The sequence below is a fragment of the Hyperolius riggenbachi genome, chromosome 10 (genome assembly GCF_040937935.1).
Source record: "Hyperolius riggenbachi isolate aHypRig1 chromosome 10, aHypRig1.pri, whole genome shotgun sequence".
NCBI classification, from domain to species: domain Eukaryota; kingdom Metazoa; phylum Chordata; class Amphibia; order Anura; family Hyperoliidae; genus Hyperolius; species Hyperolius riggenbachi.
Window position 1 is genome coordinate 187976397 of NC_090655.1, and position 25752 is coordinate 188002148.

Consider the following 25752-nt stretch of genomic DNA (forward strand, 5'->3'; position numbering starts at 1 on the left):
TTTATAGGTCTCTGTGCGCACAGTACACTGTTACATCTAAACCTCGTTTCTCCTTATGGACCAGAGCAGTTTTGACATTTTAGCTACTGCATGACCCTGTTTAATCAACAATAGCTTTTAATCAGAAATAACTTCATCAGTGTTAGGGGGTGAATGAGTGGGGGAAAAGAGAGGTGCGCACATGGCCGATACACGTAAGGCCCCTGCCATTTCGGCTCTGTGGCAGACGCGCAGGCGGTGGGTGAAAGGCGGGGCCGGATGATTGTTGATTGACTCTGATGCTGTTTTTGTGTTACCTAGTTGTGAAGTGAAATAGACTGAGCGCAGATTCTTACAAACTACCCACTCAACCACAGGCACATTGATTTTTTCAGTGCCATTTGCCAATATGGCCACACAGCCCATTTACCTGGAGGTGCAAAATGCTTACTTTAAAAAGGAAGCTTTGCATGATGCATATAATAATGTGTAGACGTACTGGCAATGCTGCACAAGAGTAAGGGTTAATGTGGTGCATAGCGGTTCACGGACGTAGAAACTTAACACATGCAGTATCTCAGTGCAGACAACTCCCAAACACACACTTTAAAAAAGACAATCCGATTAACTGTGCTTAGTTTTAATCGAAATAAACAAGATCATATTAAAAAGTTATCTTGTTATTTACCAAAATAGTTTCCATCATTTAAAATACCTCACTCTCTAGGCTGCCCCTAAAATAACTAAACTACCAAAAAGGTGTTTTGATAAGAACAGAGGAGTTTTCCACTGGGCCCACCTTAAAGTGTGGCTGTATTACAGAGACTGAGTGTGTATGGTAAACATGAGCAGCATAACATGCTCTACATATTCTGCAGACAGTGAAGCAAGGCAGACTGCAGAGTCTATGCTTATCACTCATGCTGTAATGCAGCCATTCACTGTTTATCTTATTTTACGGGTTCAAGAAAATGAGTTTCTTTAAAATAGCCAATAGTAGTAGACTTATAGTAAGGTTTCAAGAACGTTTTACAGCTTTGGAGCTTATATTACATTAAAACGTTTTTTTTAATGAATTAGCTCATGAAATACAGAGTTAAACTGCCAAAGTATAATCTCAGGGTGTGTTTGCCTTGTCCCTGTAAGTCTCATCGATGAGGCCAGGCTACAGCCAAGCAAGCCTCCAAGAAGCCATCAATATAATGGATGGCTCTGTCCCTTCAGGAATAGCTGCAGTGTAATTAAATAAGCTTCTGCTCCAGCACAACTGCATCAAAATCCCAAGTCTCGCAGCTCGGCATTTGACATCCCTGGAGATGCAGCCTCTTTGCAATAAACTGCCATCAATAGCAAGGATGCGTTAAAAATGTATTATAACCCACATACATTATAGACAAGCCATTCCTACAGGTGATCGGCCAAACTAAAAGCTATAAACACAGTTTATTTTAACCAACCGTTACAGTGAAGTATATGTCAACGCTACACCTTTTTTTAATGCAAACTGTCAAACCATAATAACTGGTTCTGCATGTCAACTCACAGCCCATACAAATTTATGGGACTGTTCACAGTACTGTGTTGTAACTGATCTCTTTATTCAGTCTCGCTGCATGTAGGCTCTGTATTAAAGTCTATGGCCAGCCTCCATTGCAGTTCACACTCATTATAACGTGTGCATTATGCAACTGACCAATGTGAATTCAGCCTTAGGCTCTAGAAGTCACATAACTGCAAAAAAAGTGTTGTTTAAACACTTCATCTGCACACTCATTCTGGATTAGTAATTCAAAAAGTATTAAAGACAGAGGATCAGCACAACAGCCATGAAAATAGCACTTTTTAAGAGGTTGTCACTGTCAGCAACAGCAGCCTGCACTTGCTCTAAAATTACTGAGGACACGTATCCATATTCAGCTGTCTTGTGTCCATGCAAACCTAGACAATAGCTAATTGTGTACTTGCAATAATTGATAAGTACTTGGTTGCTTTTTGTAATACAGATTGAAACTGGACCAATCAATACTGATGCGAGCATACTTGAATCATCCATACTCAAACTGCACATACATTTCAACAAATTTGCATCAACTATTGAATGGGTGTCCAAACTGTGTCCTGGGGAGCCTATTTTAGAGGTCCCCTAACATTTCTTTCAAAATGTATTACTTGCAGCCTGCAGGTGAACATGACCGTAATTTTCCTGTCATGTGTTGAGATCTACACACTGCATACATCTGCATATTTTCTCTTCTATTGTAGGAGGCTTGATAACTCAACCGTATTTTTTGGACTATAATATGCGACAGACTATAAGATGTGCCTAGGTTTGGAAGAGGAAAACCAGGGGAAAAAATTACTAAGCCTGGCGCGTCTATAGTGCAGGGGCATCTTAAAGACCTTTTGCCCCAAATTATTTATCCCCTGTGTCTTCCTCTGTCTGCCTGTGCTCCCTGCGTCCCTATCTGTATTCCTGTGTCCTGCTCTGTCCACCTGTGTTCTCTTGTGTCCCCATCTGCATACATGTGTCCTCCTCTGTCCTTGTTTGTCCTCATGTCTCTGTCCCGATTCCTCTGTCCCCCTGTATACATACAAGAGCTCCATTTAAAAGGAAGTTGCTGCACATAGCCTTCAGCAGGCCTCGGGAACTCATCTACCAATCAGTACAGACCCACCAATCATGGCTGCCCAATGCTCCCCATCTTAATTTGAGACAATGGTCTCGCGGGCGGGACCACGGCTCGGTCATTGAGGTCAATCACTGCACTCCCTTAGTAGCAGTAACCTATCAGATGTCACTGCTACAGAGGAAGTGCAGTGATTGGCCCTAATTACGGAGCCGTGGCCCTACCCACAAGATCATCAGCTGGAATTAAAAACAGGAACAGTGGATGGCTGGTATTGGTGAGTCTGGGGCACAGCCCACCGCCTGATTGGTAGTGGACACAGCAGAGAGCGGACACCCATATATGTATTATTCGGACTATGAGACGGACAGACTTTTCCCCCCCAGGTTATTAGCTTAATAAAGCGATTCTTAGTAACTTTCTGTTCCCCCGTAGTCATTTGAGTCCCATTAATCTTACAGAAAACACAGTAAAGCATACAGACTTCGTGCAGATTCTAATATTCAAATTTGAAGTCTAGCTCTGCAAGGCAAGAGCAAAAGGATGGAACTGCACAAAATATCTAAAGCAAACAAAGTTTCAGGGACTTGAACCAAAGCAGAGGCTGGTTTTCCTCCATAAGCCCTTATTGGTGGTTGCAATTCTATGCAACCCAACTTGTAAGTAATATTTTACAACAAGATATTCAATAGAAAACAAATATTACTGCACAATTGCCTACTGAGCCATATGCAATTTTTCTCCTGTGTTTTCTTCTAGGAGATATTTTTTCAACTTTTTAAAATAACTTTGTAGCAAAAAGTACAAAAAAAGGTGAAAAAGTACTGTCAACATTATTTTGAGTATTTCCTTGCTTGCTGGTGGTTTAAAAGGCAATTTATTAACAAGGTGTGAAAATGTCACATAGGAGAAAACTCAGTAGAGAATGTTAGTTCCTGGTGTTCCTGGAAGGTTATATGGTCCTTATCTCTCCAGTTCTGCAAGGAACTAATGCTAGTGTAGAACCTAGTGGATCTCTTGCCTTCCTTTAGTCCCCATTCCCCAATCTTCACACTCTTAACCCTATGTGATGTGTCACCGCTTAGCCAAGGAATTACTTTATGCTTCATCTTGTAAACCTGAGAAGAAAAAAAAGCCTCCAACTCTCCTCTCTGTAGCATAAATAAGTACAACGACACAACAACAACAACAACCACAGTATATTACCACCAGAAGCAGTTATGGCATATTCTATATGTGTGTTTAACCTCCCTGGCGGTAAGCCCAAGCTGAGCTTGGGCTATGCCGCACAGGAGGATTTCTCAGGCCCTGCTGGGCCGATTTACTTACTTTTTTTTTTTTTGCAACACGCAGCTAGCACTTTGCTAGCTGCATGTGCATTCCGATCGCCGCCGCTCCCCCCCCCCCCCCCCCAGACCCCATGCGCTGCCTGGCTAATCAGTGCCAGGCAGCACTGAGGGGTGGATCGGGACTCCCTTAGACGTCACGACGTCCATGACATCGGTGACGTCATCCCGCCCCATCGCCATGGCGACGGGGGAAGCCCTTCAGGAAATCCCGTTCTTTGAACGGGATTTCCTGATCAAAGATCGCCGGAGGCGATCGAAGCAGGCGGGGGGATGCCGCTGTACAGCGGCTATCATGTAGCGAGCCCTAGGCTCGCTACATGATATTAAAAATGTTTTTAAAAAAATAGTGTTGCGCTGCCCCCTGGCGGTTCCTTATAGACCGCCAGGGAGGTTAATCCCCCTGGCGGTATTCCTGAGCTAAGCTTGGGCAAAGTAGCAGGAGCTAAAAGCGGTAAGCCTGAGCTATGGTTGGCCTAGCTAGAAACGCAGCTCCCTCTGTTTACCTGGGTCCCATGCGCAATTGGCGCTGGCCAGAAGGACTCCAGATAAGCTCATTTAAAAGCACAGGACGTTAACAAAATAGCAATTTGTTTCCTAACTGCTTCTGAGCCAAGTACTTCTGCTGATCTGCCTTACTGTTACCGATTTTTGTTTGTTACCGACTGTTACCTGGATTTTGACTACTCTCTGCCTGCCGCCTGCACCAACCTCTGCCTGGATTTAACCCACTCTCTGCCAGTCGCCTGCTCCGAACTCTACCTGGGTTTTGACAACTCTCTGCCTGCCGCCTAAGACTGATAGCAAACGGAAAAAAGTCTAAAAGGAATCACACTTCTACTGCCTTGATTGTGATGTCGCCCTCTGTGCAATTCCCTGTTTCAAAATATACCACACACGGGAGGTGTATTAGGTATATATGGACATACTGTATAGTCTGGTGCCTTATTTGTATAATTTCACTATTTTTTAAGTTTATTCATAAATGTTATAATTTCAACAATTTTGTGTTCCAGTCTTTTATTTATACGCAGGATGTCTACCAGGCCTTTATTCTGATATATTTAGGTGAGTTAAGACTTAAGAATTGGAGGCCTAAAATTCGTGAAAAAAATGTACTGCTTTTAGACCCATAAATCCAGACAGAAACGCTCCCAGCCAGGGAGGTTAGAGGGGGCTTGGATGCTTTCCTTGCATTGAAAAACATCCACGGCTATAATTACTAGGTTATTCCTAGCACTGCTAATCCACCAATTTTATATTTGCCATTGGAGTAGGGAAGGAGAACAGTGCTGCACCATCATTTCTGGATAAACTCAATAGAGAGAAGTCCTTTTTAAACCAAACCAACTATGTAACTAGGCAGGAACAAACCAAAAATGAATGGAGCTGCAACCCAACAGTGATGTCTGCCCTGCCGATATCTGTGACCATCCTAAGCTCTATGGCATCCTTGAAACATTATGATTAAATAAATCCACAAAAACAGTATATCACACAGCCAACATATCACTTTAAATGGTATTACACACAAGTCCAAATCCCTGGGATTTTATTTCAGTCATCACATCACATTTAACAATGATGAAATGAAGCTTCTCATACTCCTTGATTTCTAGTATTTAATATGTTTCTTTCAGAACATGTTGCTCTCTCTGACAAATACTTTTTTTTCAGAGTAGCTCTTTATGGGGCACCCAGACCCACTGATTATGAATTACAGCAACTGTCTGCTTCCATGTATGTCCTGGAAAATTAGAGCTGCCCACATCTGTTTAAATAACAAGCACACAGTTGATAAATTCACATGAAAAAATATTCTCTTCATGCAGAAGAATTAACTGCTTCAGTCTGACAGAGAACCCAGACGTTACAGTAATCTGTTATAGTAAGTTTACACATTGTTCGTGAATTTATGTAACACGTGCACTTATCTTGATTTAAGAATGGAACTTTGGCTAAGAAATGTTTTTCTAGTTTTGGGCAGAGTAAGAAATTCTGCATGTCATATTCTTACTGATTTCCATGTTAAATATGGGAGATTTCCTCTTTCTACTGAGTACTGGTGCATTACTGTCAACTGAATCTCCTGTAGTGCACTTTATATGTATTATTTTAGGTACTGACTCCTAGTGGCCTTATTGGCTCACTGATAGGACAACAGTAGTGGCTCTGTGGTTTCCCAGCTAAAGCTGATCAATGAGATGCAAATCATTTCTCCTTGACTTCAAATTTCATGTAAATGTTAAACAGCCTGAACTTGGACCAAATAAAAAAATTGGCAGGAAGTTATTGTGATTGGTACAAATTCAAGCTACATAGAATGTATATGAAATGTGAATGCACAGAGATATAATTTGCATTTCATTAATCATCCCTATTCACAGGGACGTAGCAATAGGGGTTGCAGAGGTAGCCACCGCATCGGGGCCCTTGGGCCAGAGGGGCCCCTAAGGGCCCTCCCTCAACTACAGTATTAGCTCTCTATTGGTGCTGTGCTCATAATAATCACTTCTATAGGTACTTTGAATAGTGGTAATTATTAACAAACTGTTCCACATACCCTTCTTGCACCTCATACACTGTAGTTGACTTTGGCAGGTTTTGGTGCGCCGTATCAATTGCTATAAATAGAGTGCTTGGGGGGGCCCATGTAAAACTTGCATCAGGGCCCACGGCTCCTTAGCTACCCCACTGCCTATTCACAACATTCCCAAGTAACACAATTACTTTTCAACACCGCACACAGATGAAAAGATAAAATGTATTCAAACATTTAGTATCTATTTGGTAACATTTAGTATCGATATCTGAAAGTAAAACCATGATGTGGGGCTTATACTGGCTACTTACTGGCAAATTAGTCTTCAGTGACTGAATGAACAAACATTTCAGGCTATTTGTAGAGATAACAGAACAAAGGGGAAGTGGATCAACAGAGTGAATTAGGCCTGTTATAAAGTTTCATCAGCCTACTGCTCACCAACATAAATCAATGAATCACTGGTAATATTCATTTACTGCAGCACAGCAATGGATCAGTCTACGCGTACTACAATTAACACAAGCAGTGTCCAAAGTAGGTACTTCCCGTTATAAATTATGGCTATTAATTATCGTTGGCACAAGATTAACTAATCTTCCTGAAAAATTACAATTCTGTTCTGTAGCACAAGCTTTTTCACTATCTCTTGAATCAGACACTGTTGCAGGGTCATCCATTATGCTGGGCATACACGGTTAAATTTTCCTTATCAATCGGGCCGCTGATGGCTCGATTGATGATTTCCGAAATGTCCGATTGGCCGCCGGATCGATTCCCTGCTCGATATCCGCGGGCGGACAATAGCGAAAACCAGCGGAAGATAAGGAAGCGCCCGCGGGGACGAGCGGGAATCGATCCAGGCGCACGCGGGGACGAGCGGAGACACACGGGGACGCGGCGGCAGTCGATACAGCGGCTAATCGAGCCGCTGAAATGGTTCGTGTATGCCCAGCATTAGGCTTTTTGTAAACGTGTTCATACCAGTGTAATGCAGGGAATACACAGTACGTTTTTGTACCGTGTATCGAGCCAGCTGCTCGATGCCAGCGCGTCCCCGCTCGTCCCCGCGGCCGCCCGGATTGATTCCCGCACGTCCCCGCGGGCGCTCCTTATCTTCCTTTCGTTTTTTGCCATTGTCCGCCCGCGGGTATCGAGCGGGAAATCGATCCGCACGGTGATCGGACCTGTCGGAAATTATCAATCGAGCCATCAGCAGCTCGATTTAAAAAACGACCCGTGTATGCCCAGCATAAGACTCTAGCCATTATGCATCATACCTGAGGAAGTGATAAAGTTCCTCAAAATCATTTATTGATGTGTCAATAAAAAAATCTTATTAATAATATCACTCATTCAGACCCATTTGTAAAATTTGTAAAATGCTTACCTCTACTAGTTTAATCACCAAACACAAAAAGGATTTTTCTTGCCAAGTTTTTTGTAGTCATCCCATTTCACTTGAAATCCTTCTCTTACTTTTCTGGCTCAATATACATATTTACTTAATTAAGCTATTTAAGAACTATAGTGAAAGAACATATCCGGTATCAAGCAATCACTACCTGTGCCAGTAACAAAAACTCTACTGTATTGCTGTATACTATATGTAGCAGCTCCCTCCCAGTGATGCTTAGCCTAGGCTGTTTAGCTATGCAGAATTCTCCTCCCAGAGCATTCTAAGAAACCAGGTAATTTTCTACTGACTACAGAACTCTCAGTAAACAAACATTACACAGAAATGCACCTGACAGGACTAAAGATGTCACCTTATTTCACAATGGAGTGAGGAAAGATCTTACAATGGGCAAACACTGACAAAATAATTAAAAAATAAATGTTAAAAAAAAAAATAAGCAATTTTATTCATTACATAAATTTCACTACACTTCCTCTGTAAGATCACTACTGTACACAAGTGCATCCTTATCTACAATTAATTCTTGCTAAGCAGAATTCACCCAAAACTAGCTCCTGTAGACCATACATACCGTAATAAATATCACTTTTCTTTGTACAATCCTGTGCTTACTTATGCAAGTGTTAACAAAATTGTCAACTCACTGCCAACCTAGAGCTGCAGCCCTGACACAGCTCTTGCAGAAACCCAGCCACTATTCAATTAGCCTAAAAGCATGCCTTATGCCTCTTTTTAATCAAATTTCAGTTCCATTCTCTTCCTGCCATACATTTAGAAGTTAGGCATTTCCTCCTTTATTTCTGTGTGCTGATGATTGTACAATTGCCACTAGTATGTTTTCACACAGAATTTAAATATTTAAAAGTTTTTTGTCCAGTTTTGTCCAGCTTATATTTAACTGAATGAATCACCATTAGAGCACAGAACTGGTGATTTCCTAAGGCAAAGGATTACTCCTTGTCATCCTTCACCTTAGTGCTGCAACCACCCAAGCAGCAGGTGAGTGTCAGCATATAGTCAGCATAGCAAGCTATTGCACTTTTGGAACCATGCCGAGCTACTGCTTCAACTACACACATATGCATGCACATTACCCTACACATTGCTGGACACCACAATGACCCGATGATGGCAGCTCCCCAGCGCATATTCCAAACAATTTTGTATTCGTTTTACAAAGATAAAAGAAACAAAGTCAAAGTAATGTTCATAATATCAGAACACAATAATGCTACTGTCTGGGTGGCATTAGATAAGTTACAATATAAACAATTAAACTTCCCCATAAAATCCCTCCTGCTTCCCTCAAACCTTGGTTGCTCTCCTCTATGTTGGCTCATGGAGCCGAGTTGTAACCTATGTCAAGAGTACACCTTTCAGTGGGCAGTAACATCTAGTTTTCCCAGACTACCACTGCTGAAAAAAAGTTCAAAAACCCGTAATTGCAAAAGTATAAATCCATTTATTACTAAATAATCTATAAAAGACAATGCGGTGTATGCCCCAAAGTGCAACCCCCCCATAAAAAGACCCAGGATTCAAGCCCCAACACTACCCAACCTAGGGTTAATTACGGGTTTTTGAACTTTTTTTGATTAGTGTTATAGTGTGCCCAGCACACAATTGTATGTGAATTTTTGATACTTCACCAGTGCATTTTGATAAACATGCACAGGCCTCTCAAAGCTGGCAAAGTCATTTTTAACAGGACTGTGCCCCTCAGCATGCAGACTTCACTGGTAAGGTGCGTACACACCTGTGAGGTATGTCGCTCATCGGGGATCGGAGCCCGATCCCTTGGGCGATATCGCTAGGCCAGCCAGTACTGTCGTGTGTTAGCTGTGTAGCTGATGATGCATACTGTTGCTATGCAGGGGCAGAGAGACGATGGAGCAGTGCATGCATGATGTCATACGGTGGGTGTCTTCAAAGGAATTGGGCGTCTGTCTGGTGAGTTGATCTGCCGAGCGAGTCGCTCATAGGTTGGGGGCTGCTGTACACACGCTTGATTGCGTATGTACGAGCCTTTAGACTGCAGCCAACTTCTATAAGTGTTTTTTTTCCCCACATTCTTGTGCCAAAAAACATCTAAAGGCATTTAGTACAAAGTTTTAGATAAGTGCCAAGTATCTACTTAGCTAAAGATATACAAATAATTCCAAGTTGATGCAGAAATATGCAAATGTTACTGCAAATCTACCTTGAACACTGGCATGCTAAGGGTTCAAAGGGAATTATTTGTATTTATAATAAATGTCACAAATAAATAAATGTACCCCTCCCATTAGAGCCCCATAAACCCCTTGCAGGCTGAAAAAACACAGGGATTGCAGAGCCAACTAAGGCCTCTTGCACACTGCAAGTGATTCCGATTCAGATTCCGCTTTTTAATCAGTTTTTACATCTGATTCAGATTCCGATTTGCAGTTTGCTCCCTGCACACTGCAAATCGGAATCTGAATCGGATGTAAAAACTGATTAAAAAGCGGAATCTGAATCGGAATCACTTGCAGTGTGCAAGAGGCCTAATGCAGGTCCCCTCTGTAAGCTGTACCAGCCTACATATGCAAAGGATGAAGTGGCAGCAGTATGGTCTCCTTCTTATTTGCAAATTGCCCTTATTCAATGTTAAAGACAAGGGACAATGTTTTGCAGGGGAAGTGGGGGCAATTACACCTAGAAATAAGGTGGTAGGCTAGGGAGCTTACAGTGTAATCTGAAAACCTCTCTTCAGTAATAATGGAACCTACTGATGTCCAACTCTCAAAGGAAAATAGGTAAATGAGATAATTTTTTACCTTCTACCTGATAAGAAAGCTTAAGGCTGGGTTTACACAGAATCAGTAGTGTGTCAGCTATAACGCAACAGCCACATGATGACGGAATTTGGCATGTTTTGCTTTTACTCCCAAATATTTGATATATTTGGGTTGGTGTTTCAGGCTCACATTATCAGCAAGTTGTTTAGCTTCTTGATCCAGCATGTTATGGACACGAGTTCCAACTTATCAATGATGAGCCTAAAACTTGAGATTTTGGAAAATTCTTGAGTTATTTTCAGCAGATTAGAGATTAAGATGTGGGGTCGGGGAAGGTCAAGAGAATGTCATCCGCAAAGAGAATTACTTTATAAGAAGATGAACCAACTGTAATACCTAGAACATTACTTAAAGAGGAACTTCAGCCTAAACAAACATACTGTCATTAAGTTACATCAGTTATGTTAATTAAAATAGATAGGTAATATAATCTCTTTCCCACCCTATTTTAAAAGAACAGGTAAATGTTTGATTTCATGATGGCAGCCATCTTTTTGGTTGAAAGGAGGTGACAGGGAGCATGATACACAGTACCAACTGTCCTGTGTCCTGAGCACCTCTCCCAGTTGCTAGGCAACGTGAATAACAACATAGGAAATCCCATCATGCTCTGCACAGCATTAGGGGAAAAAAGCCCAGGCTTTTTTTCTTTGATGGTTGGAGCTTAGCTAAAAATGCAGCTAAAAATGATGCTTTGGTAAGAAAAACAAAGTTCTGATGCTGTGAAACAGTTAAAGAAACACCAAGCCTTTTCAGTTCTGCTGAGTAGATTTTTAGTCCGGAGGTTCACTTTAAGGCATGGATTTGGTGGGCTAGAAGCTCAATAATAAGAGCAAGTATGTCCGGGGATAGAGGACAACCCTGGGGGTACCTCTTTGGATAGGGAAGCTCATTCTCGCAGTGGTCTTGAGTTTCAGGTAAGATGTGGGAGAAGAGTAGATCGTTCTGAATGGGTTTAAAATTTTTCCCTGAAAACCATATATCTGTAGAACTGCCATCATATAGGACCATTTCATTACATGTAATGCTTTTTTCATATTGAGTGCTAAGATTGCTTATCTTTGGAACAAAAGTTTACAATGATGTTGGATACTACGAATTTTGCAAACATTATCTTATGCTTGTCGCGTAGGATTGGATCCAAGTGTTCTTTATAAGCACTGGCAGAACAGCATTTGGCCTATAATTTATAATCTATCCTCAGCATGGAAATGGGTCTGTAATTTTTTAGGCATAAGTAAGTCTCTTTAGTTTTAGTTAAATGGCTATAAAGGAAGAGAGAAAATCTGCTGGAGCGTTATTACCCTCTAGAAGGTATTTATAAAAGCTCAACAAGTAAGGTATTCATTTACCCAAGATTTCCTTTTAATAAGCAGCTTTAAGTACATCAGGCCTTGGTGCCTTACAGGTCTACATTTTACATATAGCTAGTTCCTGGGTTAAGAAGGGCAAATCTAGGGAGTCACAAGGTTCAGTGGTAAAGGACTGGATGATATTCAGATTTAAAAACACATCCCTAGATGCACTAGAATCATCAGGTTTACTATCTGCATTGCATAGATATGAGATTCTTCTAATATTCCACAAAAGTGTTGTAGATCTTTTCTGGATCTTAAGAGATTTTCTATTGATTAATGTGATTGATATCTCCCTAGTTTTGGAGTTTGCAAGCTTGCCATCACTGGTTTGATCAATTGCTCATAAGCAAGAGCTTTGGTCCAACTAGAAACTTTTTCTACTCAAGTTATGTTCTGAGATACTGAACCTGCTTGCATGGATATATAGTAGATTGGTTTATTATAGTTAAAGTCATTCGCTTATGTTTAATGTGTACCACAGATGATAAATAATAAAAGATTTATACATACCTGGGGCTTCCTCCAGCACCATACGCACGAATCGCTCCCACACCACCATCCTCCGCTGCCTGCAGCTCCTCTATCGGGTCCCATTACTGCGGCCAGTCTGTGCAAGTGAAGTGCGGCCGCTGGAGAGATACATAGAGAGTGCACTTCCTCTTGGGCAGACTGGCCGCAACTGGCCAAAGTAACGGCACCCAATACCGGAGCTGCAGGCAGCGGAGGATGGCGGCGTGGGAGCGATCCGTGCACATGGGGCTGGAGGAAGCCCCAGGTATGTATAAATCTTTTATTATTTTTCATCTCTGGTTTCCTTTAAGGGTTTGCCTAATAAACACTTTTTCTCGTTTTAGTTTAGCTGCCTGACTGGTAAGTTCTCCCGACAACCACCTTGTGTGCCAACCATCAAATGCTAGGATTAACATCCTGAGCATAATTTTCTCTAATTATTTAAACAGTCGATCACCTTAGTCACCATATCAGGGTTTAATAACATAGTTACATGGGTTGAAAAAAGACATACGTCCATCAAATTCAACCAGAGAAAGTACAATACCAACCTGCTCCCTCACATATCCCTGTTGATCCAGAGGAAGGCAAAAAACCCTTACAAGGCATCGTCCAATTAGCCCCAAAAGGGAAAAAATCCCTTCCCGACTCCAGATGGCAATCAGATAAAATCCCTGGATCAACACCATTGGGCATTACCTAGTAATTGTAGCCATGGATGTCTTTAAACGCAAGGAAAGCATCTAAGCCCCTTTAAATGCAGGTATAGAATTTGCCATAACTACTTCCTGTGGCAATACATTCCACATCTTAATCACTCTTACTGTAAAGAACCCTTTCCTAAATAAACGGCTAAAACGTTTTTCCTCCATGTGCAGACCATGTCCTCTAGTCCTTTGAAAAGGCCTAGGGACAAAAAGCTCATCCGCCAAGCTTTTATATTGCCCTCTAATGTATTTATATATGTTAATTAGATCCCCTCTAAGGCGTCTTTTCTCTAGACTAAATAAGCCCAGTTTATCTAACCTTTATTGGTAAGTGAGACCTTTCATCCCACGTATCAATTTTGTTGCTCGTCTCTGCACCTGCTCTAAAACTGCAATATCTTTCCTGTAATGTGGTGCCCAGAACTGAATTCCATATTCCAGATGTGGCCTTACTAGAGAGTTAAACAGGGGCAATATTATGCTAGCATCTCAAGTTTTTATTTCCCTTTTAATACATCCCAAAATTTTGTTAGATTTTGCTGCAGCAGCTTGGATTAATTTAGTCTCCAAGTAGCATACGTTTGTAACTATCGCGTGCCCCTAAGGTCCAAGCGATTACTGATAATTTGTAAGATAGAATTAGAAGCTATCATCCTTATAAAGGATAACTAAAAATAGAAAACAAGACAGTATATGCTATTGTCTGTAGAGAGCAGTGGTACAGGCAAGTACTATTGTACTGTGGCTGGATAGTGCACTGTACTGGTTAAGGGCTCTGCCTCTGACACATGTTACCTGGGTATAAATATCAGCTCTACCTGTTCAGTAACCCAGCACCTATTTAGTAGCAGACCTTGGGAAAGACTCCCTAACACTGCTACTGCCTATAGAGTGCATCCTAGTGGCTGCAGCTCTGGCATTTGAGTCTGCCAGGTGAAGGCTAATAAAGGTTCATGTGGTTGAAGATCCAGGGATTTGTTCCACATAAGGCAATGAATGGTCTAACAAACTTGATCTTGGAGTTCTCCTCAAAGTGAAAGACATGTGGAATGCCACTCCATTGAAGTATTGTATGTGCATAACAAACAAGAATGACCAACATCATAGACTTCCAGAAGAAATAATATGTTTAAAATGACACAAACTAGCACATAAAGCAGACACTCTTGAAGGGATCCTGAAAATCTGCAGAGAGTATGGGTCTGTCTGAGGCAGCAAAGCACTAAAAAGATTACTAGAGGTAGCTTCTAGGTTAGTTATGGACTCTGGTAACCCCCTTATACATAAGTTTGCTCGGAGACTCCTATTCTCAAGGTCTTTGAGCTTAGCTTCCAGATTTCCAATAGGTGTCCCTTGATCGTCCAGCTGGGATTTGTCAAACTCAAGAGCAGTGGTAATGTCTCAGTTTGCTTTTCCTAGTCGTACATAATTCCCAATTTCTGCAATTTGCCTAGAGAGTTTAGAGACCACCTCCATAACTCCGTCCTGAACATAGCATGTATTGTCGTGAGCAGCTCCTCATTAGAAAGGTTTGCACCGGCTAAAGGAGAAGGCTAGGATGGTGTGGCAGCAAACATTGCCGGTAGTTGCCTTTTGGCATTGAAATGAGACCTCGCAGTGCAGCCTCAAAAAAAGAAGCTCCAGCAGTCATCTTGGATTTCTGCTGTGAAGCTGAGGTTCTCAGAGTATGTGCTTTAATAAGCGATCGGAATTTAAAGGAGTATCTGCAAGAGGTTCTGGTCATCTCTTGTATGTCAGTCAAGCTAGTGGTGCAAGGTAAGACCCGGAGGTCTCGGAATGGAGGCAGCTGGTCAAACCATTATGCAGAGCTCACAGCATACTTGTATTATGCCATGGCTCCATGCTTTTTCCAGCGTTTTCATCTGAAAACTTTCCTTTCTTTTGTTTCTTAAGTTCTCTCATGCTTCTGTCTCTCTATCTTTGTTTTTTTTTCTATTTTCATAATATCTTGACTGCAGCTCCCCAAGCGCCATCTGTGCCCGACATTACTTGACACAAAATTAAACAGAAGCCCCAAAACAAGCATGCATGCCTTTACGGTGCTTTTGGAAATCACCTCCCCTGAATGTATGTTACACAGAACTGGCTAGTCTGGCACATGGAAAGTACTTCTATTGTTAAAACATCTATAAATAAATCATGGACTATAATTAGCATTATCCAGGAATGTAGCAGAAGAGAAATATCTGTATCACTGCATTATTTCTAGGATCCAGAAAGATTTGAAAAAAATAAAAGATCTCATGTAAAGCCCCTGGATGCAGCAGATCAACAATCGTTTGTACGGAGGTTACTGGTGAAATTATGCCTTTGATTGGATTTGGATAGGTTATTAGACTGGCGAATTACCTGATCAGATCACAGACATTATCCATAAATGCACTGTACATAGTGTGTTTGGATGTTTCAGAAAGTAAAGATGTTCAATTATGTGCACTGTGTTTGCAGCAATGAAGTGCAAAGAAAAGTGCAAAGTGTGAACTCACCATAACCTGTTAGATCAGCTTATTTGTGCAGTGAAGTAACATGCAGCCTGCTCCCCTACCCAGCCTCTGGCACCCTATCAGAACCTAAGATCACATTGCTACTTGCTAGTTCTGGTTCTAGTTCCCATAGAATAATGTTAGGTGGCTTCCGGATGCACAAATGCAGCCCAACATTAGTCCATGAGAGCTAGAACAACTGCAGATTTGCTGGGCCTAGGAAGCAGCAAAGCAGTCCTATCACCTGCCATAATGCCAGGTGTCAGGAAGGGAAGAAGACTGCACACCAATACACTACGGAAGATGCTCTGATACAACAATATTACAGATGTGCTTCTCTTATAGTCAGGCTATGGATTACTTGGTTTCTCTAATGCTGTCTGACTGGGAGTAACATTAGTAAGTCAGAACCTTTACACAACTGTTCCTGGTATTTTCCTTTCAAAAAGACTATTAAATAATAATAATTCCTATATTTGTATAGCGCTTTTCTCCTGTCGGACTCAAACCTCTTGTGAGGCAGCCATTAGCGCGCACTACAAGGTCTTTTTGAAAGATATTTTTTCCTCTTGTTCCTACATTTCTGCTTAACATTCCCTAAAAATTTGGTGTTTCTAGCACTTATGGGAGATTTGCTAGTCGGCATCATACCGCATAGCGGTTCCAATGCGGATTTTCTCTGTAATTTCTGCCGAATTTAACATGGATTTTCTCAAAAACTACAAGGTCTTTTTGAAATATTTTTTTCCTCTTGTTTCCACTTTTCTGCTTAACATACCCTGAAAATTTGGTGTTTGTAGAACCTACGGGGGCTTTGCTTTTAACTGCCAAAATTGGCCACTGTTGACTGTACCGTAAAATGCAGAAAATTTGCATTACCGATATGCGGTATTATGCCGCTTTAAGAGGTTAATAGCAAAGCCCCCATAGGAACTAGAAACAACAGATTTTCAGAGAATGTTAAGCCGACAAATGGGAACAAGAGGAAAAAAAATATTTCAAAAAGACTTTGTAGTTTTTGAAAAAATCGATCGGCAGAAATTACCGCATTGAAACCGCTGTGCTGTATGACACCAACTTTAGAGGTTAATAGAAAAGTAGGAGCTAGAAACACCACATTTTCAGGAAATGTTGAGCAGACAAATGGGAGCAAGAGGGAAAAAAATCTTTTTAAAAGACCTTGTAGTTTTTGAGAAAATCAATGCGGAAATCGTTAGCGAAAAGCAGAAACGGTAGCAGTAGCGGTAATTAGCAATGGTGGAATGCAGATTTTCGGCAGACACAGAAATTGGCATTTCCGATCATCCCTAATTCTTAGAACCCACCTCGGGTTCTCTTTAACCATTACACCATCCAACCACTGCAACTTATAGTTTGTTTTCCTTATATTTATTTTATTTTTTATTATACTTACCATTACAGTAGATGAGCAATAAAATATAAGTATCAAGAAAAGGTAGATAACTTAACAATTTAGAGTAATAACTCATTCATAAATGCCTGAGATTCTGTCCATTAACCAAAGTATTACAGATGTGCCAACAAGCATACAATTATTTTTGTGTTTTGTTATGTGCTTTGTAAACTGTATCATGAGTTCATCCGGTATCCTAGATAATTATAATAGGTCAGATGCATGTAGCATGCACACAATGTGAACACCCACTTTCTCTCATGCCTAATCCCAGTCCACCTCACCGGGGCTTCATGGTCTTATGCACCAGGCAGGTTCTTCAGTTTGCTTAACCCTGCAAATCATTTCTTGGGGACCTCTGTGCCTTGCACTGGGCTTTGTGCATTGGGCTCTCCCTTACATCAAAGATATCTCCCCCTTGTCAGGGACATGCAATTTTTCAGGACATGATTCTGGATGGATTGGACTTTGTTTTATAATGTGATTTATGCTTATGAATTAATACCTTGAGTTGACAATTAAGTAGATCATTCATGCACTGATATAATGTATTCCCTCATTTGTCTTTTTTTTATCCAATGTCTTTATTTGCTTATTGATTACTTATTTGCACAGTACACTTTTTGGTATTAATAATGTATCTTGCCTACTTGCACAGTATACTACTTCATGTAAATATTGCACTTTGGCACTTAAGATTATTAATATGTGATGTGTTCACTGTATGTTTTGATTACTTGATTGTTTGTCTGATCAATGGTCCTATGCAGATCTTACTATATAATATCACTTGGTGAAATGTTTTTATCATTTGCACCGAACACATAACCCCCTTACAGCCCCTTGCCCCCATAGCCCTCCCACCCACCTCCAGTTTTAGAATGTTGTACTTTTTGTTTCCACATGGATTTATAACTAGATAAATAGAATCAATAAATAATTGCCATTTATGCGATTCATCTGGCTTTATTTCTTCTTTAGTTAAAGGACCACTATCGCAAAAAAAGTAGGCAGTTAAAATCTGCCAGAACCGACAGGTTTTGGGCCAGCCCATCTACTCATGGGGGATTCTCAGGGTTTTCTATGTTTTCAACAGCATTTCATGAACAGCAGTTTAACTGCCAAAATAGTAAGATACCAGCCGGCCCCCCTAATCACTATTTTGTCACTTTGCAACTGCTGTTCAGGAAATGCTGTTGAAAACAAAGAAAACCCTGAGAATCCCCATGAAGAGCTGGACTGGCCCAAAACCTGCCGGTTCAGTCAGACTTTAACTCCCTACTTTTTCCGCGATAGTGGTCCTTTAAGCATACAATCTGCATCAAGATGCATAACTGCTTGATTTATTACCTTTTGATTTAATGGTGGTACCCTATAGGTTTTCCTCTTGAATATACAGCATTTTTGTGACTGAAGTACTTTGTACATTTGGGTATTAAAAACATTTTAGTATCTGTTACACAAAAATGGTGGCGTGTCAAGTAGCTTTGGATGCTACTACAGACTAAAATGTCATAAAGTAGCCTTCAGAAAAACCTACTGAAGGGGGTGCCCACATTTAAATGCCAAGTTGTCTACTGGCTGGGGCACACATGGGCTCATTGCAATAGACAAGGTACAAGAGACCTGAGCTTTCAGAGAGCATTTTCTAAGGAGCACTTTTTTATACCTTGTATCCCAGTCTGCCTTCTGTTTTCTTGTAGAATGTATATAAAGTACTGCTACTTTGCCAGCCCGGGAAGTCGTGCTCTCTACCGCCCCAGTGTGCCACAGTATTTTAGCACTCAATCTACCAGTCTCTGGCTTCTGACTAATAGATTTCCAAAGAGAAATCAGGGTCAAGCTCAAAGTACAGGCCAATAACAAGAAAGAAGTTAGAGAAAAGCTAATCGTAACTCTCAAATTGGCAGCATGCTGGCTATTTAGAGGAAAACAGAAGAAGAGTGGGTAGAGGACAAATACTAGCAGCTGTGCCTTAGGTTCATATTTCTCTAAGTTATTAAGCACTGAATCCAGCAACTATAACAGCTATACCCTGCCCTGAGCATATTGTCTTATTTTTATAGTATTTATGAATAACAGGATAATCAGAGCTGATGTCAGATTCTGCAAATTATGTATGCAAATGTATGCAGCTTGAAAACTGACTAATCGAATCTCAAATAATTGAATCCTCCCCTATTCACAAGCAGAGGTTAGTGTTAGGCATCAGAGAGGATAGGTTAAAGGACAACTGAAGTGAGAGGGATATGGAGGCTGCCATATTTTTTTTTTTTTATGCAATACCAGTTACCTGGCTGCTGATCTTTTGCCTCTAATACTTTTAGTTAAGACAACTAGGTCCAATCGTATCTCAAACAAAGTAATCTTCCCTAAGTCTAAGACTTCAGAGTTAACAGTTTGTAGACAAAGGAAATGGGAGGAGAGAAAAAGTATCATAAAATACAAAAATACTTTATTTCACCAAAATACTCTAAAATGACCAAAACACACTCATGGGTGGAAATGCGCATTTCATCGGAGCCATAGATATGATACCAGCCACCATAAAGATAGGTGGATCTATAGTGTTGAGAACTAGTTAGTTCAGAGATTTTTTGGGGATCCCCTGTTCAAAAAAGTCATCATGTATATGGTAGTGATGGTATTTGGATTCACAGTCGGAAACCTTGTTCAGAAGTATATATTGATAGCTTCAAACTTTGCAAAGGACATTCATCAAACATGCTGTTGGCATCAGATCAAAAGTTTAAGCACCAGATTACATGCAAGTTTCTGGGCCACAAGTGCAAGAACAGATAGGCAAGTCCGCTAGGATACAACTTATGCAGGTTCTAATACTTATTTATTTATTTTATTTATTTATTGTATTTATAAAGCGCCAACATATTACGCAGCGCTGAACATTAATTTAGGTTACAGACAATATTTAGGGGTGACATACAGCAATATGACAATACAGGAATACAAGAAAACCAGATCACACAGCACAGTATGAGTACCAGGTAATGCTTAGTCAGTCACTGGAGGGGAGCATGGAGATTAGGAAAGTTAGGTTCACTCAGATGCATAGCATGGGTTCACAGTAATGGAGGTGCATGATCAGGTAGGACACAAAAGGAGAAGGACCCTGCCCAAAGGCTTACAATCTAGAGGGAGAGGTAGGGACACGAGAGGTAGGGGGACCAGAGTTGAGCTGTGGGTTTAGAACACTTGTGAGGGGTAGTAGGCCAGAGTGAAAAGGTGAGTTTTGAGGGCTTTCTTGAAGATGTTGAAGGAGGGGGCTGCCCTAATGGGTGGAGGTAGGGAGTTCCATAGTGTTGGAGCAGCTCTTGAGAAGTCCTGGAGGCATGCATGGGACTGGGTGATGCGGGGGGGCGGTCAGGTGAAGTTCATTGGAAGAGCGGAGTGAGCAGCTAGGTGTGTACCTCTGAGTAAGATCGGAAATGTAGGTTGGACAGGTTTTGTGGACAGATTTGTAGGTCAGACACAGTGGGCCTGATTCACAAAGCGGTGCAAACTTTTTCGCGGACTTTTGCACGCGCAATTTGCCGCGATTCACGCGACCGCGGCAAATTGCGCGCGCAAAAATCCGCGATCGCGCGAATCGCGGCAAATTGCGTGCGCAAAAGTCTGCGAAAAAGTTTGCACCGCTTTGTGAATCAGGCCCAGTATCTTGAATCTGATTCTGGACTGGATAGGAAGCCAGTGGAGGGATTCTAGGAGGGGATCTGCCGTGGTGGAGCGATAGGAGCAGTGGATAATTCTGGCTGCCGCATTCATGATGGACTGCAGTGGGGCTGTTCGGGTCATAGGGAGACCAGACAGCAGGGCATTGCAGTAGTCAAGGCGGGAAATTATGAGGGCATGGATGAGGAGTTTGGTGGTGGCAGAGGTCAGGAAAGGGCGAATCTTACAGATGTTACGAAGGTGGAAGTTGCAGGACTTTGTGAGGTTTTGGATGTGGGAAGTGAAGGAGAGTGCGGAGTCCAGGGTGACACCCAGACAGCGGGCTTGAGAGGTAGGGTGAATGGTAGTGTGGTTAACAGTGACATGCACATCTGGGAGGTTCGTAGATGGCCGGGGTGGGAAGATCATAAATTCAGTTTTGTCTAGATTTAGTTTCAGGAACCTAGCGGACATCCAGGAGGAGATGGCTGATAGGCAGGAGGAGACCTTGTCCATGGTAGTGGTGGATATGTCAAGGGTGTGGAGGTAGATCTGGGTGTCATCTGCATACAGATGATAGTTAAAACCCATGGAGGAGATAACCTTGCTAATGGAGGATGTGTATAGGGTGAACAGTAGGGGGCCAGGGACCGAGCCTTGGGGGACTCCCACCAAGAGGTCTTTGGGGGTGGACGAGGACTCATTGAAGGCGGTCGTGAAGGAGCGGTTGGAGAGGTAGGATGAAAGCCAGGACAGGGCGAGATTGTGAATGCCCAAGGACTGGAGGGACTGGAGGAGTAGGGGATGATCTACTGTGTCAAAAGCTGCTGAAAGGTCAAGGAGGAAGAAAATGGAGTATTTACCTTCAGCTTTAGCTAAGGCAAGGTCGTTGACCACTTTGGTGAGAGCAGTTTTGGTTGAGTGGGCAGGCCGAAATCCAGATTGCAGTGGGTCTAGCAGTGAGTTGGCATTGAGGTACTGGGTCAGGCGTTTGTGAACCAGACGCTCAAGGAGTTTTGAGGCAAAGGGGAGGAGGGAGATAGGACGGTAGTTGGAGGGTAGCGAGGGGTCGAGGGAGGGTTTCTTGAGAAGGGGTAGTACAGTGGCCTGCTTGAAGTCTGAGGGGAAGGTGCCTGTGAATAGGGAGAGGTTGAACAGGGTATTGAGGACTGGGGCCAATTCCGTGAAGTGAGGCTGGAGTAAATCAGAAGGGATGAAGTCAAGGGGGGAAGTAGTGGTATGGGAAGTCTGCAGTAGATGGTTGACTTCCTTGGTGGTAGTAGGAGTGAAGGATGTGAGGGGAGGATAGGGTGGAGGAGGAGCTGGTTGGGAGAAGGTGGGAGGTGAAGATTGGAGATTGGATATTTCCTGGCGGATGGAGACAATTTTGTTGGTGAAGTGGGTGGCTAAATCTGTGGCAGAGAGGGAGGAAACGGAGGGTGGGGGGTGGGTTTAAGCAGGGAGTTGAAAGTGGCAAAAAGACGCCGGGCGTTGGAAGCTTGTGCTCCGATGAGCTTAGTAAAGTATTCCTGCTTCGCATGAGCAAGGGCAGTGTGGAACTGCAGCAGGTTGGTCTTGTACTGTAGGAAATCCTGGTTAAGTCTAGTTTTTCTCCATTTCCATTCAGTGGCGCGTGTTTTCCTCTGGAGGTTGCGAGTATGGGTAGTGCGCTAGGGCTGGGGGTTAGGGGGTCAGTTGCGGCGAAATATTGGTGGAGCAGCTTTCTCTAGGGCTGATGAGAGAGTTTGGCGATACTGAGCTGCAGCAAGATTATGACAGGTTAGGGTGGGGAGAGTGGAGGAGAGGGCATGGAGGGGGTCAGTAAGGACACTAGGGTTGAGCTTGCGTAGGTCTCATCGACCAGGTGGGTGGGTGGGTAATTTGGAGGTGCCTTCCGTGAGGAGATTGAAGGTGAGAAGGTGATGGTCTGAGGGTGGCAAGGGTGTGATGTCAAAGTCTGCAATGGTGGTGGATTTAGTGAATATAAGGTCGAGAGTGTGACCTGCAGTGTGAGTGGGGGTGTTGGCGTATTGTACTAGTCCAAGTGAGTTGGCAATGGTGAGTAGCCGTGTCACAGCGGAGCTCTGGGCTTCATCGATGGGAATATTGAAATCCCCAAGGATGATGGTGGGGAGGTCAGAGGAGAGGATGTGAGGGTAGCCATATACCCTGAACAAGCATGCAGCATATCAGGAGTCTCTGACATTATTGTCAGATCTGACAAGATTAGCTGCATGCTTGTTTCTGGTGTTATTCAGACACTACTGTAGCCAAATACATCTGCAGAACAGCTAGGCGACTGGTATTGTTTAAAGGAAACCAGAGAGGAACGATCTCTAAAAAATGAAAAAAAATGTATACATACCTGGGGCTTCCTCCAGCCCCATAAACCTGGATCGCTACCACGCCGCCGTCCTCCGCTGCCTCTATCGCCTTTTTTTCATTATGCTGGCTGTAATCACTATATTAGGCTCACAGTGATCATCTGGTAAGGAGCCAATGAAACTGGCTTTATACCCATAGGAGAAAGCTTGGCTGTCACATCACAGCCAAATCTGCAGCCACAGGGAGCATCTCGTGACTGCAGAAAATAGTGGCGTAGAATCTACTCCGCATCAGAGTTAGACAGTGCAAGTGTGGTGTAGATTCTTACTTCAGCGGTCCCGAGCCGGTTAATGATAGACATCGGAGAGGGGGATTAGTGTTTGGCATGAGAGTGTGGAGATTAGTGATATGCATGGAAGAAGGGAAGTTAATGCGAAGCAGATACAAAATGTGCCAAAGGCGCCCCCTGGTAAAAACAGTGTCACCCTAACGGTATTGTTAATAGCCATGATAAGCTGGTGCCGGCTCCACCTACTATGCAAATTGTGGCTATAAATGACGAGTACTTCTCTATTTGTAGCTGCAATCTGCCGATGACAGACGCTAATCTTGGCTATTAACATTTCCACCTATGGTGATGAAAATATTGGCAAATAAGGTTAGGCAACGGGGGTCCTTAGTGTTAGGTGTGTGTGTGTGTGGGGGGGGGGTTAAGACTAGGCACCACCCATGGAGTTTTAAGATTAGGCAGTGCCAGGATGGGGGTTCTTAAAGGAGTCATCAGGGAGATTTACATAAAATAAGCGCTACTTACTGGGGGCTTCCTCCAGCCCCAAGCTCCCAGGATGTCCCTCGCCACAGCTCTGCCCGCAGCCGTTCGCCGCAGGTCCGTCCCGGTCCCCGGCGATGACGTCAGAGTGACCTCCAGGTCGCTCTGTACTGAGCCTGCGTGAGTGGCGCTGTCAATCACCGCCACATAGGTCGGAGCAGACTGGGCAGGCGCAGTAGTTCAGCTTGCGCAGTCCACTCCGGCCCACGTGGCGGTGATTGACAGCACCGCTCATGCAGGCGCAGTACAGAGCAACCTGGAGGTCGCTCTGACCTCATTGCCGTGGACCTGCGGCAAACGGCTGCGGGCAGAGCTGCGGCGAGGGACATCCTGGGAGCTCGGGGCTGGAGGAAGCTCCCGGTAAGTAGCGCTTATTTTATGTAAATCTCTCTGATGACTCCTTTAAGTGTTAGACACCACCAGGGGGATAGGCACCTTGGAGGTGATCTCTTAGTGTTAGGTATCAAGTAGGAGGGCTAGTGTTTGGATAAGATTAGGATAGGTTATAGTAAAATATGAGTAAAGATTACATATATTTTATTATTGGAATTAACTATTAGAATATCGGTTATTTTACCTATATTTTACTATCGTTCTTTTTACCTGAGGCCCTTTTTACATATACATGAATGGTATTAAGCAGGGGAGTGTAGGCATTGGAGAGGTAAGGTTAGTCTTAGGCATCGAAGAGGTTAGTGTTAGGCATCGGAGAGGAGAGGTTTGTGTTAGACTGAAAAGAAGTTAGTATTAGGAAGAGGAGAGAAGAAAGTTAATGTTAGGCATTGAAGAGGACAGATTAGTGTTAAGCATAGGAGAGGTTAGTGCTTTGTACACACTCTGTGTAGTAGGATGAATGTTCAGCGGCAGGCTAACTGCTACTGCCACCCTGCTGCCCACAGCCTGCCCCTTGCTTTACTGGTGCCCTAAGCCATGACATTTGTGGACTTGCCTGAAATCCAGCCATGAGAAGAAAGGTTAGGGTTAGGCATCGCAAGAGAGAGGAGGTTAGATGGGAATCCGAGAAAAGCGTTAAGTGTTAGGCATCAGAGAAGAGAGGTTAGTATTAGGCATTGGAGAGGGGAGGTTAGCATTAGGCAAATGAGAGGAGAGTTAGGCAGTGTTAGGCATTGGAGAGGAGAGGTTAGTGTTCTTCTGATAAAGTTCTCTCCCCTCAGCTGTTAGCTGAAAGGCTGGTAGGTCGACAGGCTAAAAAGTAAGTACTGACATTTCTTTTAATATTAAAGAGGTTTTAGATTATTCTGTTGAAGGATATACTTACTTGGATGAATCAATGAAGTATATTACCAGGGCCCCGATGCTCAAAGCGAACACTGTCACTACCTGCAGTAATTAAAAAAAATGAAAACTTGTGTTAGTTATAGTAAGACAGGAAGATTTACGCAATGAAAAAAATCCCTACAGGAATTTTTTGGGATCTCTCGCTGCAGTATTCAGCTATTCACTATTACTAGACCCCCAAGACAGGCTGTACACATTGCATGAAGCCTACACAAGCACCATTAACATCTTGAAATCCACACCCACATTCAAAGGACCACAGCTCCTATGAAATACAATAAAGTAAAGCCTGTACATGAATGTTGCCCAAAACAATCAATGGTAGTGACGCCCTAATGTCTGTACAGGAATACTACAAAATCTAAGAAACTAAAATGATCTCCATCAAATATAAACATTTCTGA

The 25752-nt window shown here is 42.6% G+C and overlaps 1 protein-coding gene across 11 annotated transcripts in view; it reads right to left on the minus strand.

Annotated features, from left to right (window-relative positions):
• The window catches only part of KCNMA1 (potassium calcium-activated channel subfamily M alpha 1), a 759662-nt gene that overhangs the window by 428338 nt on the left and 305572 nt on the right, over positions 1 to 25752 (minus strand). For all 11 annotated transcript variants that reach the window (XM_068255423.1, XM_068255413.1, XM_068255414.1 and 8 more), the window contains exon 3: positions 25329 to 25390. In XM_068255423.1, the coding sequence (XP_068111524.1) occupies positions 25329 to 25390 (62 nt within the window). The remainder of the gene's footprint in view (positions 1 to 25328; positions 25391 to 25752) is intronic.